The 16,433-nt window shown below is 41.1% G+C and overlaps 1 protein-coding gene across 1 annotated transcript in view; it reads right to left on the bottom strand.

The window, feature by feature from the left end:
* The window catches only part of LOC136435853 (leucine-rich repeat-containing protein 15-like), a 50,254-nt gene that overhangs the window by 13,105 nt on the left and 20,716 nt on the right, over positions 1-16,433 (bottom strand). Inside the window, exons 6-11 of the mRNA XM_066429569.1 lie at positions 11,163-11,268; positions 10,788-10,879; positions 10,150-10,251; positions 9,557-9,719; positions 8,720-9,293; positions 6,757-6,961 (exon numbers count right to left, since the gene is read on the bottom strand). Coding sequence (XP_066285666.1) covers positions 6,757-6,961; positions 8,720-9,293; positions 9,557-9,719; positions 10,150-10,251; positions 10,788-10,879; positions 11,163-11,268 — 1,242 coding nt within the window. The remainder of the gene's footprint in view (positions 1-6,756; positions 6,962-8,719; positions 9,294-9,556; positions 9,720-10,149; positions 10,252-10,787; positions 10,880-11,162; positions 11,269-16,433) is intronic.

The following is a 16,433-nucleotide window of genomic DNA, read 5'->3' as shown; positions in this document are numbered from 1 at the left end:
CGCAAGTGAGTGTCTTCCACCTAAAAAAACAGGGATGCAAACCGCCAACTGAGAGTATGCTGGCAGGGCAAATGGCTGAGTAGCACCAGCAAGCCAGTCTACCTTGGCGTCACCCTAGACAGGACCCTGTCATACAAGAACCACGTCCTGAATACCAAAATGAAAGTGGGTGCCAGAAACAACATTCTCAAGAAACTTGCAAACACTCACTGGGGTGCAGATGCCAGTACTGTACGAGCCACAGCCCTCGGACTATGTTTCTCTACAGCTGAGTATGCAGCCCCTGTGTGGTGTAGATCAACACACACCACGAAGTTGGACCCAGTCTTGAACTCCGCCTGTAGGGCCGTCTGTGGTTGCCTACGCCCCACGAGAGTTGACGACCTATACTTACTGTGCGGTATAGCCCCCCCCCCCCACATCAGAAGAGCCGTGGCAGCACAACGAGAGAAGTTCAAACAAGAGAGCGACCCACACACGTACTCTACCAGCATGTCCCCCCACAAAAGAGACTTAAATCGAGACATAGCTTCCTGCACTCGGTTGAACCACTCAGAGGTAGTGCAGCGTCTCAGAGGACTGCCATGTGGTCTCAACACCTCCAGACAGCACCACATAAACTCACCATCCCCCCGAGGGAATCCCTTCCTCCAGGGGGGGAGGAGGCATGGCCAACCTGGCTATGTCTCAACCGCCTCAGAACAGGCACAGGAAGGTGCAAGACCCTTATGAACAAGTGAGGTCTCAGTCCAGATGGACAGACGGCATGTAACTGCGGACAGGAGCAGACTATGGAACACCTCCTTGTCTGCCCCCTCCTACCTGAGCCATGCACCAGAGAGGACCTTGAAGCCCTGACCCCAAGTGGACTTGCAGTGGCGGAATATTGGAGAGGGAGCGTGTAGCAGAAGTGGTGACACGAGAAGAAGAAGTGTTAGAAAACAACGCGGAACATTGAGCTAACAACTCCCCCGGATTGTTAATCTATAGGTCGGCGGGCATACTGTCTTTTGCCGCCGCACAAATTGGCTCAGTCCGCGTAACGAGACCGCGCCGCCGGCACGTTTTGGCAGATTTGTGTATTTATCTTCGCCGAGTACTTGTACTGGGAGAAGATTATGTTTTCGGTTGAAAAATCTGTTGGGTGGGTCTGAATGTATGTCAGGAGCATGACTCAAGAAAGCTTCAATGAATCTTAATGATTTTCGGTAGGTGTGTAGTGGTTGTGCAAAGGAAGGTCAAGTTCGAAAATGGTCCACCTTGCGTTTTTCAACAGTACCGCAGCGGACTTTGCATTTTGTGTTTGTATGTAGGCAAAAAAAAGACGGAAACGTTGACGGATCTTCATGATTTTTTGCAGGTGTGTAGATGTTGTGAAAACGGAGGTCAAGTTGAAAAATGGTTCCCCTTGTATTTTCCGTCGGTACTGCAGCGGGGTTTGTGTGGATGTGTATTTGTATGTCGCCAGCATAACTCAAGAAGCTGTTGATGGATCTGTATGATATCTAGTGGATGGGTAGGGTTTATAGAAAGGAAGGTCAAGTTCGATAATGGGCCTTCTAGTGGGCACCTAAGGTACTGCAACAGAGGTTCAAAATTTGGAGGCATATTTTCTGAAAGAGCTATGTTCATGATATTTGTCTGGTAGATAGTTCATGCCACAGAAAGTAAGTTCTGTAAATTTGGGCCCCCTAGCGGCTTGTTAAGAACTGCAGTGGGTGTTTTTGTTTTGACATTCGGACATGAATAACTTGAGAAGGGGTCGACAGATCGTCCTGATATTTGGTATTTACAGAGCTCAGATGGTGCTTTACATAGTCAATGAATAATTATGCAAATCAGGAGCTAATTTGCATAATTAGAAAGGTAAGTTTGTTAACCCACTGCATTTCATAATCGGACATGGGACTGTCAGGTCATGTAACCTTATGGCCTTGCATAAACGTACATGTAGGTCAAATAAATAAACTATCCTCCAAGCAGAGGTGTGGGTCCTGCTGGTTTTTAACACGTTCAGTTTAGGCATTTTTGTTCACCACGATTGGCGACATAATGAAAAGGGGACAAAATAGAAAGCCTTACAAAAACACCTAAAAACACGTCAAAAACCAGCCAGACCCACTCCTCTGCTTAGAGAGTACACTGTATCAAAACTGCACCACTGTTAGGTGCGGAAAAGTCACATGTACTATGTCTTTCAAAATGTGCATGATATGGAATAAAGATTTATTCTATTCATATATATTGACTGTACCATTTCATCATCACTTTCAACTTACAATACTGCAATATCGAACCTTTGTGGTCCATATAATATCAACATACTCATATTTTTGCATGACCAGTTATAACATATACATTTGTATCAGCACACTCTACACATATACTAGATCTGTACCACCGAATGATTTCTAACCCCATCTAGACTGGACTCATTCGCCCCATCATAACTTCCAAATGGTATGGTGCATGATCAAATTTGCAGGGGGTCATAAGCACGTAAAAATCAATCACTCTCCATAATAAGCCTTGATTATTTGGCGAAGATAATGTGTTGGTGGAACTCTAGTTGTTCCTTGTTTTGTATCAAAGATCATCAAATAACACGTGTTCTAACGCAGTTTTCCTTTTTATAATTTACAAGTAACTTCTAGAAAGACCGCCGCTTACACTATTTTCTATTGTCGATGGCGTCAGTTGCTGTGTTCGGGGCAAAAGTGTAACGCAAGGACGTATGCTTTTCAACTGCACATTTATACAGTGTCAAGTCGTAAACAAGCTGGGGCGGTACATTGGGATGGTAATGCATATCTCCATATTTACTAGTGGAATGCCATGTGACAGGGTATTACCCAATGAGAGACAAGGGTGGCTTTTTCAAATTAACCGAATATCCCAGAGACAGGTATTACAGCGAAGACAGCTTATGAAGGAAGTGTGAACTCAGTCGTTTCAACCCACAAGTTTGAAGTTATGGCCACGACGTTGTTCTTATCCACCCGGAACCCGGACGGAAAAACGTAAAGCTGGGACAAGGACATCAGTCTGTACAACTTGGTAACACCAAGGAGGTTTCATAGGGTTATACTTCCTTGGTGAAACCAATTAGATTTTGGTGAAACGGATCCGGAGTAGGATGGAGATGCTGAACGGGGCATGCGGGCACGCGATTCGGGACGGGGAAATCATTACTTTGTTGTATCTTCTAATCCACCCGGTACCAGTGGAGAAAAAGGTTAAACAACGGCACGAGTCAAATCGGAACCTGTCTACCTGTCTTGATAGGAACTATCCCTGGCGTCTCACCCAACACTGGGACCGGAATCGTGGACTTGAAAATGGTGCAAAATGGTGAAGGGAGAATTTACCGACAATGTGAGATTGATCTCTCGTTGACCGCGTCAAGTACAAGTTAGAATATGACGAGCGATGACGAAACCGCAAGTACCTAGTAAGTGTTATTCAACCCAGAATTATTGTATTATTACAATTCACTCTATTTGGCCGATTTCTACTATTTTCCTAGCGATCCGCCGAGCCTGGTAGAGGCTAATAAGATATGGGAGGAAAGAAAACTTAGACGTAGGGTTAGTTAGTGTTAGGGGTTACGTTTTGGTGTCGATGAAATAGTTAGCTAGGGTTGAAACTTGGAAGCACATTGTAATAGTTAGTAGTTGGGGTAAGGAATAGCCTGAATAGTTTATTAATGATATGGTAAAAGGTGACATTTAAAAAAAATTGAAACTGGTAGTCCATATTAGAAATTATTTATTCCATTTTGTATGTGCATATTCGTAAAGCTGGCGAGGGGTCTCGCTATAGTGAAGTAACACATTTTTGTGCAGTGTTATCATCTTTCAAATGTTAAATATTGTTCTAAACTTTTACCGACCCTGTTGCCTTTCATATTCATATTTACCTGAGTGTCTATGTGAGGGTTCGGAATTGTTTAGCCATAGCAAGTTAAGTCGTCGTAAAGGATTAAATTAGATACTGTATAATGAATAGGAAACTTATTGTAGAGACTACGTTTTAGCACGTTAAGCTCGTGTTTTTAGCACATTTAGCTCGTGTTTTTTTATCACGTTAAGCTCATAAAAAGGCTACGGAAAACACTAGGGAAGGTATAGCTTTAGGTAGTCTTTCAGGCTGCGTGAACGGCACATAAACGTAGGGAAATCGTGACGGAAATAGATTATAAAGATGGACGAAAGATTACTGAATGTCTCAAGACACTAAAACTTTCCGTGATGGATATTCCGTGAATGTAGGAAAAGATTGCGTTTAAGCATGCTTAAATACCGGATTTCGTGCCGTGACAGTTTTCTGTTATAACTAAAAAAAATCGGGTTCCTTTTTTTGATACTATATGTCTATCACACTTCCCGCGGCTGAGACAAACACAGCTATCTTACGCCTTGTATACTGGATGGCTAAAAACAAACGGCATCTTCCCTACTTCTATAAACAACATATACAACAAACGGGCGAGACCTAGCCCCCTAAGCGTATATGCCCCGTTTACCTATAGGAAATGTTGTGTTTCAATGTTTTTATTAATTGCGAAGTTTTTTCGGTATACAGTAACTGTCGAATTTTTTTTCTGTATTATGTGCCATTTTTCTACTTCTATATACAACAAGCGGTCGAGACCTTGCCCCCTAAGCTTAAATGCCCCGTTTACCTCTTCTACTTGTTCCCTACTTCCTACTTTAACACCAATTTGTAACCGTTCTCTTCGCGCGCTTTACGTAAACGGGGGAATACCTCTCCTTTAGCTTATATGGTCCTAAAAGTCATAGGAAATATTGCGAACCGACCCGGTAGAAAGCTACCGCGTGCGTTTGTCTATTTGGGCGCGTGGACAACATCGTTTTTAGTGTTGCCATGGCAACGGGTTTTTGACAGGCATATGTTACAAAATCTGCTAATTTCAGTTCAAACAATGAAGTTTCGAGGCTTTGTTGGTACGCCAAATGTATTTTCTTACATTGTTATCATCTTATGTAATCCAATGTAAATTTTATGATTCAACATTGACATTTTATGCTGATTTGATGACGTCATCCGCCAAAATCTAAGATGGCGGATAGAATCCCAAAAAAATTGCGTCATAATGACGTTTATATTACGTCATTATGACATGAAATTTGTTATTGTTATACTAATTCACATGTGCATCATCCTCTGAGAATTTGGTGGTCATACAATAAGTAGTTCAGAGCAGGTCTTAAAAACAGCACATTATTTTTGCTGGGGTCGAAAATGACCCCAGCGGACTCAGCACTGACTTTCCTATATAACGTAAACAGTATTGTACCCATCTCCTTAGGAAATTATGAGAGGTTAGAAAAGATGTCTACTGAAAAAGTCACAGAATTAATTTTTTTCAGATCAAGCATGTTCAAATAGCACGTCAAAATCCACGCCTGGGGTAAAAAATGACACCACTCGGGTGTATGAGGATTAATTGCCAAGCAGATCTATCAGTGGCAAAGACAGTATCCAAAGTACAAAAGGCTTTTTATACGCCATTTGCAAGTACAGTCTCTCGTAGTGTAAAAGTGCCCGCGCAAACTTTGACGTCCTATACCCCCTGAACGATATGTGCTAGGACTACTAGACTTGGTGACTTTTCCTAGAATTGAGTTGGTAACAATTCTATGGTAATAGTATAAGTTTATCATTGTTTGCGTTGCCATGGCAACGGGTTTCTGACAGGCATATTTTACAAAAATCACCAATTTCGGTTTAAACAATGAGATTTCAAGGCTTTCTTGCTCTACCAGTTTGCTTTCCTACATTATTAAGATCCTATGTAATCTAATGTAACTTTCAATATTAAATATTCATAAATTTTGCTAATTTAATGACGTCCACGGTCAAAATCAAAGATAGCGGACAAAAAATCCCCATAAAGAGCCCCCATTCACGGCTCGCGTTATTGGTGGCCCAATTAAACGACGCTTGTTTTTGAATCAGTAGATGTTCCTCTCTACAGCAACAGTAAAACCATTCTCCAAAGCCACTGCCCAGGGCAGATGATTCCCCTTAAAATTCGAAGAGATGAAAATTCCGTTTTCATCGGTTCTGGTAACCTCCACGACACCCTCTTGATTTCAATGCTTCACCTTCAACTAAAACTAGGGATGCCATGCTATATGAAATATATAAAATTTATAATCGTATCTTAATCAGAATTGCAATTTCAGTAATTTTCAGCCATAAATTGTTGGATTTTTGAGGGTCTCGGAGGGTGGTCCCAGAACGCCATAACGAAAAATAGCTGGAGGGTTTTAATTATATGGCGGTTCATAGTTCCACATACCTATCACACATACAAAGTTTGAGTCGATTTGGCCGACCCCCATCTTCCCACCTCTGCCTGGTTTTCTCCTGCAATGACTCTTAATTACCTTTTTCGTGCCATGTAAGGTAATAACCGTGCAGGCTGGTCAACTTACTTTCTGTCGTGACCTTATAGTGTACTGACCTTTATGAGGCGGTTTTATCGTTAGGTTTTGATCGACATAATGTGTGAGTTAGCAACTTCTTACGTAAATACATTTATGTAATTTTAGATAAGATTTGTATATTCATGTTACAGTCAGGTGTTTTCTTAGCAAGATAATGTAATGATAGTAATGAGTTGTTTTACTATTAGTATGCCAAGTTGTGATTAAAAAAAAGGTGTTTTTACGTTATCGTATTTCTAGAGGACTCTAGGAAGAGCGACAAACAAGCAGATAGACAAACCTGTCAAGTTCAGGACGACCGTCGCTTCCCCGAGATTCAGATACGAGCTGGTGATTTTCCCGGCTACAGGCTCAACTACGAATCGTGGGTTTCGGTACTCATTATTCCCCTGACCATGACCCGTACGCTGGTTATCGTTGATGAGGCGGTAAGGTGGGTCATCACTAAAACCAACTGCATCTTCTGCCGTGCTTTGATCCGCATTCTGTAGTATGTAAGATGGAAATTCCACTTAAAAATACATTCTCTATCAAAGTTGAAATGCAATTCCAAAACAAACATTGTAGTTACCCAAGTTTTTGACTGATCAACTCCTGTCTTTGTCAAAAAATTGAGCAATCCAATGCTTCTGTGACGTCACGTTATGCAGATATGACACGTGACTCAGTGAGCAGTGGATCATAGGTTGCAGATAGCTCATGTCGCCATCGGCCTGCATAACGCGACGTTGCGGAAGCAGTGGATTGCACATTCCTTAACAAAGACTGAAGTTGATTAGCAAAAAAATTGGATAAGTCCATTTTTGTGTTGTAAATTGCAGTTCAACTTTGATACAAAATACTGAAAATCGTCCGTAATATGTGTGATAAGATGGCTCTACTCAGGTAGTTAAAGGCCTGTGACAATTTCTGTCGAACATAAATTTCGAACCTATCAGTGACCTCAGGTAACGTTTTCAGAATGGTCCAATGATACAGTGCATTAAACGTTATTTTGCAAAAATAGGAATTTATAACATATTTTGCATACTAACTACTTTGGGTAGGACTGTTCGAACGTTCGAACGGCCCCCCGGGTTTTGGTTTGGCGCGAAAACGGCGGGCATTTATACATCAGCTGGAGACGGACAATAAACTAAAATCGTTATTTCTAAACTAAAATCATTGTACATCAAGTTGAATTGTAGATGTATTTCATATGTACCGCATAATACTAACTGTCATCGAAGTTGTGTATTGATACGACCATGCATTTAACAGTTACGTTGAACATATAACGTACGTGTCTTACTTACCATTAATTGCCTGTGACAGGCCTAAAGGACTGCAGTTTGCGTAAGGCAAGTGGTGTTTCATCGGCTGCTGCCCACTACAGGATACCAGTTTTGTCGCGAAATTTGTACAGATCCACCTTTCAGCTTTAGTCCTTTTGAATACAACCGGGCCTTTTTGCGATTCCCTTGCTTTTGTTCGCTGTGTTGGTTATTGTACAAAATGCTCAAAATTGTCGAAAAAGTCTATTTTTGCCCCAAATTTAAGCCTTACAGTGGTATGCAGTCAAGAGGCCCAGGCATTTTAGACATCTCAAAGATAATATCTATTACTACAGAAAAAAATCACTCTGTTAAACACTCGTTTCATAGTGGGCACAAGCACTTTCAATAACATATACATTTTTTTCACCAAAAAGTGAGTTTTTCACCCCAAATATATGAGATTGAAAATTGCCTTGTTTCGATATTCTAACTATTTGGTATTTACATCACCTGGCCAAATTTTGTTGAAAACAGATTAATACATCAAAAGTTATGGTCAAATAACTGCTAACCTAGCCAACCCTTAGGTGTCACAGGCCTTAAATGGGCTGAGTACGCTAGGAGAATTCGGGAAATCACAATCCTAATGATTTTTATGTAACATATGTAACAATTTCGTGCTAGCAATACACCATGTCAGACTTGAAACTGTCGGCCACCATGCGCCGAAGAGGCTGTTATGACTGGTTTCGACAATAACATAAAATCGCTAGCTCCTATTTGAGTACTTTTTATGAAACAGTGACAAGGAATCCTCACCTGCTTTTGGTACCTCTCATTTTTTGAAAATGTTAATCCTGGCTAAGAGGCCACACAACTATAAGGAATTAGACTGAATGGTCTCCGAAGAGCACTTGGCATTGAGACTTACTGTTACACGGAACAGAATTTAAAAAAAAAACACTCGTTGAATTGCAAATTAAATACCTTGCGTTGAGGACGTTCAGGTTTGTGGCCAGCCTCATGTTTTGCAGATGAACGTTCTCTCATCTTCAGGAAAATGACACCTGCCGCCACAAGTCCTAGGATGATCAGCATCGAAGGAATACCAACGGCCAAGCCGACTACTATTGCTGGTGCTGGCTGAGATCCGATTTTCGAAGTTTGTAGCGTTGTGAATGACGCACAAGGTTCTGGCTGTATTAGCTCATCTTTGCAGAAAACGGCCACACAGGCTTGGTAGGGCGTGTCAGGAAGAAGATCCAGTATGGTAAAGTAACGACCACTTGAGTGAATCTTTTGTGTCTTCATCCACGACTGTTGCCCAAAGATTTGGTACTGAATAACGTACCCTGTCAGATCCGTACTCACGGCTTTTCCTTCGTGAGACCACTCGATCTCAGCACGAGATTCTTTCACGTTCCGTATGGTGACGTTCTCTGGGCTGGGACAGGTTCCTGGTTGTCTTGTATTTAAGGATGAAGAAAGTGGCGCTTTCGAACTTTGAGTTGTCACAAGACCAGAATACGTCATCACTTCAGTTGTAGGAGACGGTGTTGGGCTGTCCAAATGTTAAGTAATCATGACAGATGACATCACATCATAAATATTTTTTTTTTCAAAATCATATCATACATATCTGTTATATCATAGAATAGTTTGATTTTAGGTCAGAAGCTTTTATCGATAATCATATTATCTTTAGATGAAAAATAAAGAATCGGTAAGGTGACACAATCGAAGCATACAAATCCTTATCTTCTGATATAAAACTTTCTCGTTAAGAATAAGATATGCATTCAATCTGCACTGATAAAACATTACCAAATCTGCACAGTAGAATCTGTTGATGAAAGATCGGTTGTGGCTGGGCAGGTCATTAGTAGATCCTTCTGTTGTAGATTCGCGAGATGAACTCGCCTCAACTGACGTGGATTGTAACAGGTTACTGGCTTCGACGACGAGGCAAATTGCCGAACATCCACAGCTGCATACAAAATGAAACAAAACACATCCATAACGTGTCCTGCTTAGACGAAGTAACAATTTTTTTGTGAGGCCGTAGGGGCCCTGTGTTTTGGGCAAAGTATAGCTATCCGTATTCCTCTACCGAGGGCAATTTTTACATCCCCAACCTATGTCTGTTACACATTTTCAGCAGAGTGGGGTGATGAAATTAGTGAAAACGTGACTTTCGCAAGGACTCAACGTCTAGCCTGCAGTGATAGAAATCGAACATGTAAGCACTTAAATGCGTGTTTACAAGCCTTACCATTCGGCTAACAACATTTTCTGCTTTCATATCCACAACATCGTCAAAAACGAAAGGGTACTCATGCTAGAGTAAAACACTATTGATGAGCGTTTGCAAAATTGATTAGAAGATTCACCCAGCGTAGTTTAAGATAAACATGTACCAGTTCTATTAATCCATGTCGCCATGTCGAGTGTATCACAATCGCAGGTAAGCCTGTTCCCCACCCATAACGCTCGGAGACATGATAGATGCCGAAACACACCTGCAGGTAAAACATGTCTTTTTATTGCTATTACGTCGAGCTCGCACGGAATCGTCTCATGACCACTTGTCGGCCAAACTCTCTAGCTAAAACATGACTTACCATATAATAAAAACCATGCAATGACAGGCTAGGCATTACCGATATATTTATAGTAAAAAATTGAAGAATATACAACGTAAAAAAAATTTTTGTTGGCAAACTTCATCTTTAAAGCTAGATAACGTTTTTGCTTCACATTAGTTTTACTGGCTGTCTGTCAGTTTGTACAAACAAAAACAGAAACAAAACAAAGCACTTGTTTTTGTTATTATTTTTTATCAAACCCATTGCAAGCAGCTAGTAGTATGTATAATTATGTCTGACAATCTATGTATCAAATAGTATATATATATATATATATATATATATATATATACAATATTTGATATATAGATGGTCGGATATAAATGCAGACATATACTACTAACTGCTTAAAATGGGTTTGACAAAAATTAGTCACAAAACCAAGGAAATAGTGACTAGCAAATTCATACGTGGTGAGACACTCTTTATTCCAGCAATATTCAGGTATCGGACTGTCGTTAGGTTGGCGAACACATCAAGATGTAATGAGCTGATGAGCTTCCTGCATTTGAAAGAACTTTAAATAAAATCTTTGTCTTTTTGATCGCGAAAAATGTCATTATCCGACCTAGAGCTGTGTATTATTTAGGTCAAAATGATTGGCTTGTGTCAAATCAAGCAAGCTGATTGACACAAGCTCATAAACATACCAAGAGTTACAAGAAATGGGTCTACAGTCATGTTTTAGAATAACATTTTTGTAGCTTCATACTTGTCATCGTTTCCTTAAAAGTGATAAAATTGCTCAAATGTCTATAGTATGATATTTCATAACTTATACATACCTGGATAGGTCCAGAGTTGTCATTGCGGGCAGGTTGGCGAAAGTAAATGGCTGTAAGTTTCGAAACGGATTATTTCCAAGCTGCAATGTTTCCAGGGACACCAACCCTATGAAAACACGACCACAGCGTGACAGGTTAGAAAACAGGTTGTTGTGCTTCAGTACAAATGATCTGGCACTAGGACGCCCAACATATACCCTAAATTTTGTCTTACCAAAACCTATCGATATACCAAATATCATATCATTCCATAACAATCCATGAACAGCAGCCTCTTAAGTTTTGCTGGACAAATTCCACGTATGTATATATAAGGCATGATTCTATAAAGCTGACACCTGGATCCATGGAAAAAACCACGGCAGTTTCTCTTGAAGAAATCCCCATATAAGATATTCAGTACTCGCCAGACAATATCTGACTGTAATTATATCTTGCTCGGCCTTGGAATGGACTGGTTGAACCACTGTCGTTGCAAAAAGCATGGGCGTAAATAATTCGACCTTTCGATACACTGTTTAGTGCAATAGAGCGTAATTTTATATGTGCAGCCAGGATAGTATCAAATCCCAACTCACTCTTCTCTCTGTTCGTGTTAAGATATGGGTGGTATTACCGTGGTAATAACAGGGCCTTAGGCCGAGGCCCGAACAGAAGCAAAGTGTTACGCGCGGATGTCATTCGCTTTTAATGTTTCATTTTTATCTTCCGTAGGGTGCAACGAGCTAACGTAACATGACATGTTATCGTGCACTATCAGTTATTGTCCAGTTTGGGTCATGTCCACATGTCGATGTGTATTGTACCAAAGCTGGTTCTCATGAGCAATAAAGAACGTCACAAGTATGATCCTTAATCATAACTCTTATTGATACAAAACAATAAATCGGTTTACGTCCAGTACATAACAGGATAAACTCCTGAACCAGTAACCGCAAGTTAACATGCATGGAAACGTCATGCATGACGTATTTCAAATGATATTCGAGACCGCGCACTTCATCATGTTTTTCAAACTTACCCGATAACTAGCATCTGTTAAAAGCAGCCGACCTTAAGCCTTTCTCTGATATTTAAACTATCTATGGCGATTCGAGGTTTAAAACTCTAACTTGTTGTAGCAATGAGGTTAAATAACCTACTTGATTCAGGAAGGTTTGATACAAACTTGGCGACCCCCGCACCGGTGGTACATTTTTACGCGGCAAAACATCCTGGTCATGCGTTTATCACGAGAACGCCCTTGTCGGCAAAATTCACTACACAACAGTGTTTTCTTCCGTCGTGTCAAGCAAACGGCAGGTCAAACATAAGTGACTTTACCATCATTTGTCTGTAGACTACTTTGGACACTTAATGTGCAGTTTTTTCCTGGTTTATGTTCTTCAAGTATAACGCTAGAAGGAGAAAGACTGAAGTGGACGATAAGAGGTAACCCTCACACAATTCTTCATCATAGACCTCAGTACAAAACAAGCTCGCAATTCCTTTAACCCTATCCAGACTGGGCTTTTTTGGTATATCTGGGACTGGGGGGGGGGGGGGGGGCTGATTCGCCCCCCCCCTCATAATTTCCGATCGGTATGATGTATCATCACCAAATTTGCAGGGAGTGATATTCACGTTAAGTTTTATAATTCCTGTAATTTTGGTGACGTTATGACGTAATATGACGTAATTATGACGTCATCGATGTGATTTCATTGGCTAAATTGGGAATTCCCGTAATATCTAAAGGTATTAAACAAAACGGTTTGTATTATTCATTTTAAGGTATGCAAAGGCATACAACGTCATTGGTAAGTACGTTGACGTCAAAATGACGTCTTAGAGTGACGTCATGTGTTGTTAGCAACCCCTTGGGATCCGCCATCTTGGATCGGCCATTTTGAAATTTTTAAAAATCCTTTTTTTCCACTTTTGACCCCAAAGGACACTGAAAATAGACTAGAAACGTTAATCTAAATGTTTCTGATAAAGAAAATGTCAGGTATTGACGATTTTAAAGGCGAAAAAGCTTGCTGATACCTGAAATAGTGATATAGTCCGCCATCTTGGATTTTGACTGATTACGTCAACAAATTAGCATAAATTATGAATATTAAATCAGGAGAGTTACATCTAGTTACATATAATGTTATACATGTAGGAAAACTAGTGTAGTTCTGCAAGAAAACCTCAGAACTATCATTGTTTTCAAAAAATTAATGATTTTTGCATAAAATGCCTGTCAGAAACCCGTTGCCATGGCAACATGAAAAACGATAAACTTTAACCATTATTATGAAATTGTTGCCAACAAAATTTTAGGAAAAGTCGCCAAGTTTGGTAGTCGTAGCATACATCGTTTGGCAGTAATCAGATGTCAAAGTTGGCGCGGGCACTTTTAGCCCCCCCCCCCCCCAGTCTGGATAGGGTTAAGAAGAGCTGATATTTCTTCCCATGGGTTACCCGTTTGGCTCTGTCCGCGCGGTTTGAAGATAGATTTTTTTTTAAATAAATTGGACGATAATTGATGAGGTTACGTTACCTTGATTCATCACGGCAATTACAGCTCGGTCGTTCCCATTCAAAAACGCCAAGTGCTATCGGCAAAACATTTGTAGGGCACAACTGGCCACCACAGTCCCATGTAGCACACACCCTTTGCCCTCCCACTTATTATTCGTATCTAGAGATGAAATGCCAGGTTGCCCCCAAATCAAAATTGTGTGAAAATGTTCCAAACCTCGAGCTCTTCGTAATGAAAATCAAATTTTACCTGAATTCATTGATAGGCTTCCCCAATGCAGGGCTCTTTTTTTTGTTTTTTTTTGTTTGTTTTGAAACTTCTAAGCCCCTATTATCTTGACGCTAACATCGCATCATGGCTCACCTTTCCTAACCCTGCCCCGCGTCACCAGAATGACATGTGGGGGTATGTTCATATCTTACCCCTTCCCAGAGTGCATTTGAGGTGGGATAGTACCAAATCCCACTTCACTCTGCTCTCTGTTCGGGTTAAGATATGGGTGGTATTACCGTGGTAAAGACTGGTCTCCACCCTTTCACCCTATCATACACTCGTAATATACCATCCCTTATACCCCTTTCCTCCAATACTTACTCCTAAACACCATCCCGTATACCCCTTTCCTCCAATACTTACTCCTAAACACCATCCCTTATACCCCTTTCCTCCAATACTTACTCCTAAACACCATCCCTTATACCTCTTTCCTCCAATACTTACTACTAAACACCATCCCTTATACCCCTTTCCTCCAATACTTACTCCTAAACACCATCCCTTATACCTCTTTCCTCCAATACTTACTCCTAAACACCATCCCTTATACCCATTTCCTCCAATACTTACTCCTAACAACCATCCCTTATACCTCTTTCCTCCAATACTTACTCCTAAACACCATCCCTTATACCTCTTTCCTCTAATACTTACTCCTAAACACCATCCCTTATACCCCTTTCCTCCAATACTTACTCCTAAACACCATCCCTTATACCTCTTTCCTCCAATACTTACAATCTTTGCTCTTCTCCCTTCTTTCTGTTTTCCTACCCCTTTTTACTTCGCTCTCCCTCACCTCTCGCTTTTACAGTCACATCTGTCTAGGCGATCACTTCTTCAACGTGACCACCTGGTCATGGCGACCATTTCTCGATCCCGAAAATGTTCCCTATAGGCACGAGCATTCACCGACCTGTCCAAGGCCACCACCTGTCCGACGCGATCGCGATCGGCACACATTGGGACCACACAGAGTCCGACCACGGCCCATGGCGGCTGCCTCATTTTCAAGCGTGTGGTGACATCGGATTTTGCTGTCGACGTCTATCGCGGAACTATCTTTATTACCTTGGCGAACACAAATCTATAAAGTGTTATGATAAAACGTTATCATATTAAATAGTGTAATCAAAGCTTTGATATCGATGTTGTTGTGCCCATCATCATCTTATAGTTAACCACAAGTCAGATTTTACAGAGATAAATATACATCTCTTGCATTTAAAAAAAAAAGTGTCTGTCACTGCTCTTAAAGCCGGATTTCCTGGTCAGAAATTCCCCTACACATACCTGGAAATTTACAAATCTTTAAAAATATGGGGATTTCCGACCTGTGTATATGGCGCGTCCTGTACGTGTCCTAAAAACTCTCGGAAACGGACCACTTCTGTGTACAGGACATGTAAGAGGTATGAATTTCCCGGACACATACCCTTGAAATGGCTATACACAGCAGGAAATTCACCGTGTGTTATTTTGTGTGTTGATTGAATGTGCATAATTTAGCGGCAATTATCACCTAAATATCTCCCCGATTGGGGCTCATCTAATTAGCATGCGCAGCCCAGCTGGATACACCCGGTTACGCCTTCAATATTGATTTTGTCATGGAAAGCAGCTTCAAGGCTACTGCCCCCCCCCCCCCTTACTGGATTTTGCCCCCCTCCCCTCTTTCCCCATTTCTCACGTTTTTATTAACCGATCGTGATAGCGCCACATTTATTCCTTCTGAAATATCGAATATCAGTGTTTACAAAGATGATTCATTTCATTCATGTTATTCACCACCAGGTCTTTGGCTGTACGGATTGCGATTGTTCGGGTAGTCCTTTGAAATGCCAGTGTCTATCTGTTCTAGCTTCTAGAAGACGTCGTCATCTGCTCTCGGCTGGCGTGAGTGGCGCAGAAGTGTCGTACTGAAACCTAGCCTGTCGAGGTAGTACAGTCCGTATGATTTGCCGCTTCTATAGGCCTATTAGAATGAGGTTCGTTTCACAATCCAGACGGACTCGCCGTTGTAATTTCTTCATCCGACAAAAAGTCCGGGGCAAAACCGTATATATAGTCAAAAATCCTGGCTGTAGTGCTTTACAAGGACGTCGGAAAGGTAGCTCCATGCCGCGATGTTCTGCATTCAATGCAGGCGCCTTGTCTCAGTCTCGTCGTAGAATAGTAACCAAGCTCCAAATAATAGGCATCGCTGAATATAACCCACGCTAGTATCCAGACACAGGGATAGCAACAACAAACATCTGCACACAATCAAACGGACTCCTCAAATGCCAACTGAAATATTTGAAAATTATGACAGGAGCGCTGTCTTGATTGGCCCTGTTTTTAACCACGTCCCAGAAGTAATGCTATTGGTTGTACAAAATTCCTTTATATAATTTGCATGGACATAGACACGATTACCTGTGAAACGCCAGATATGTCTATTGTATACATCTAGTTTTGAACGGCCTGATTACTAGTATTTC

Source organism: Branchiostoma lanceolatum, chromosome 5 (assembly GCF_035083965.1).
Source record: "Branchiostoma lanceolatum isolate klBraLanc5 chromosome 5, klBraLanc5.hap2, whole genome shotgun sequence".
Classification (NCBI taxonomy): domain Eukaryota; kingdom Metazoa; phylum Chordata; class Leptocardii; order Amphioxiformes; family Branchiostomatidae; genus Branchiostoma; species Branchiostoma lanceolatum.
Note: the sequence above shows the minus strand (reverse complement) of the source record. Positions and strands in the feature narration are given on the sequence as shown.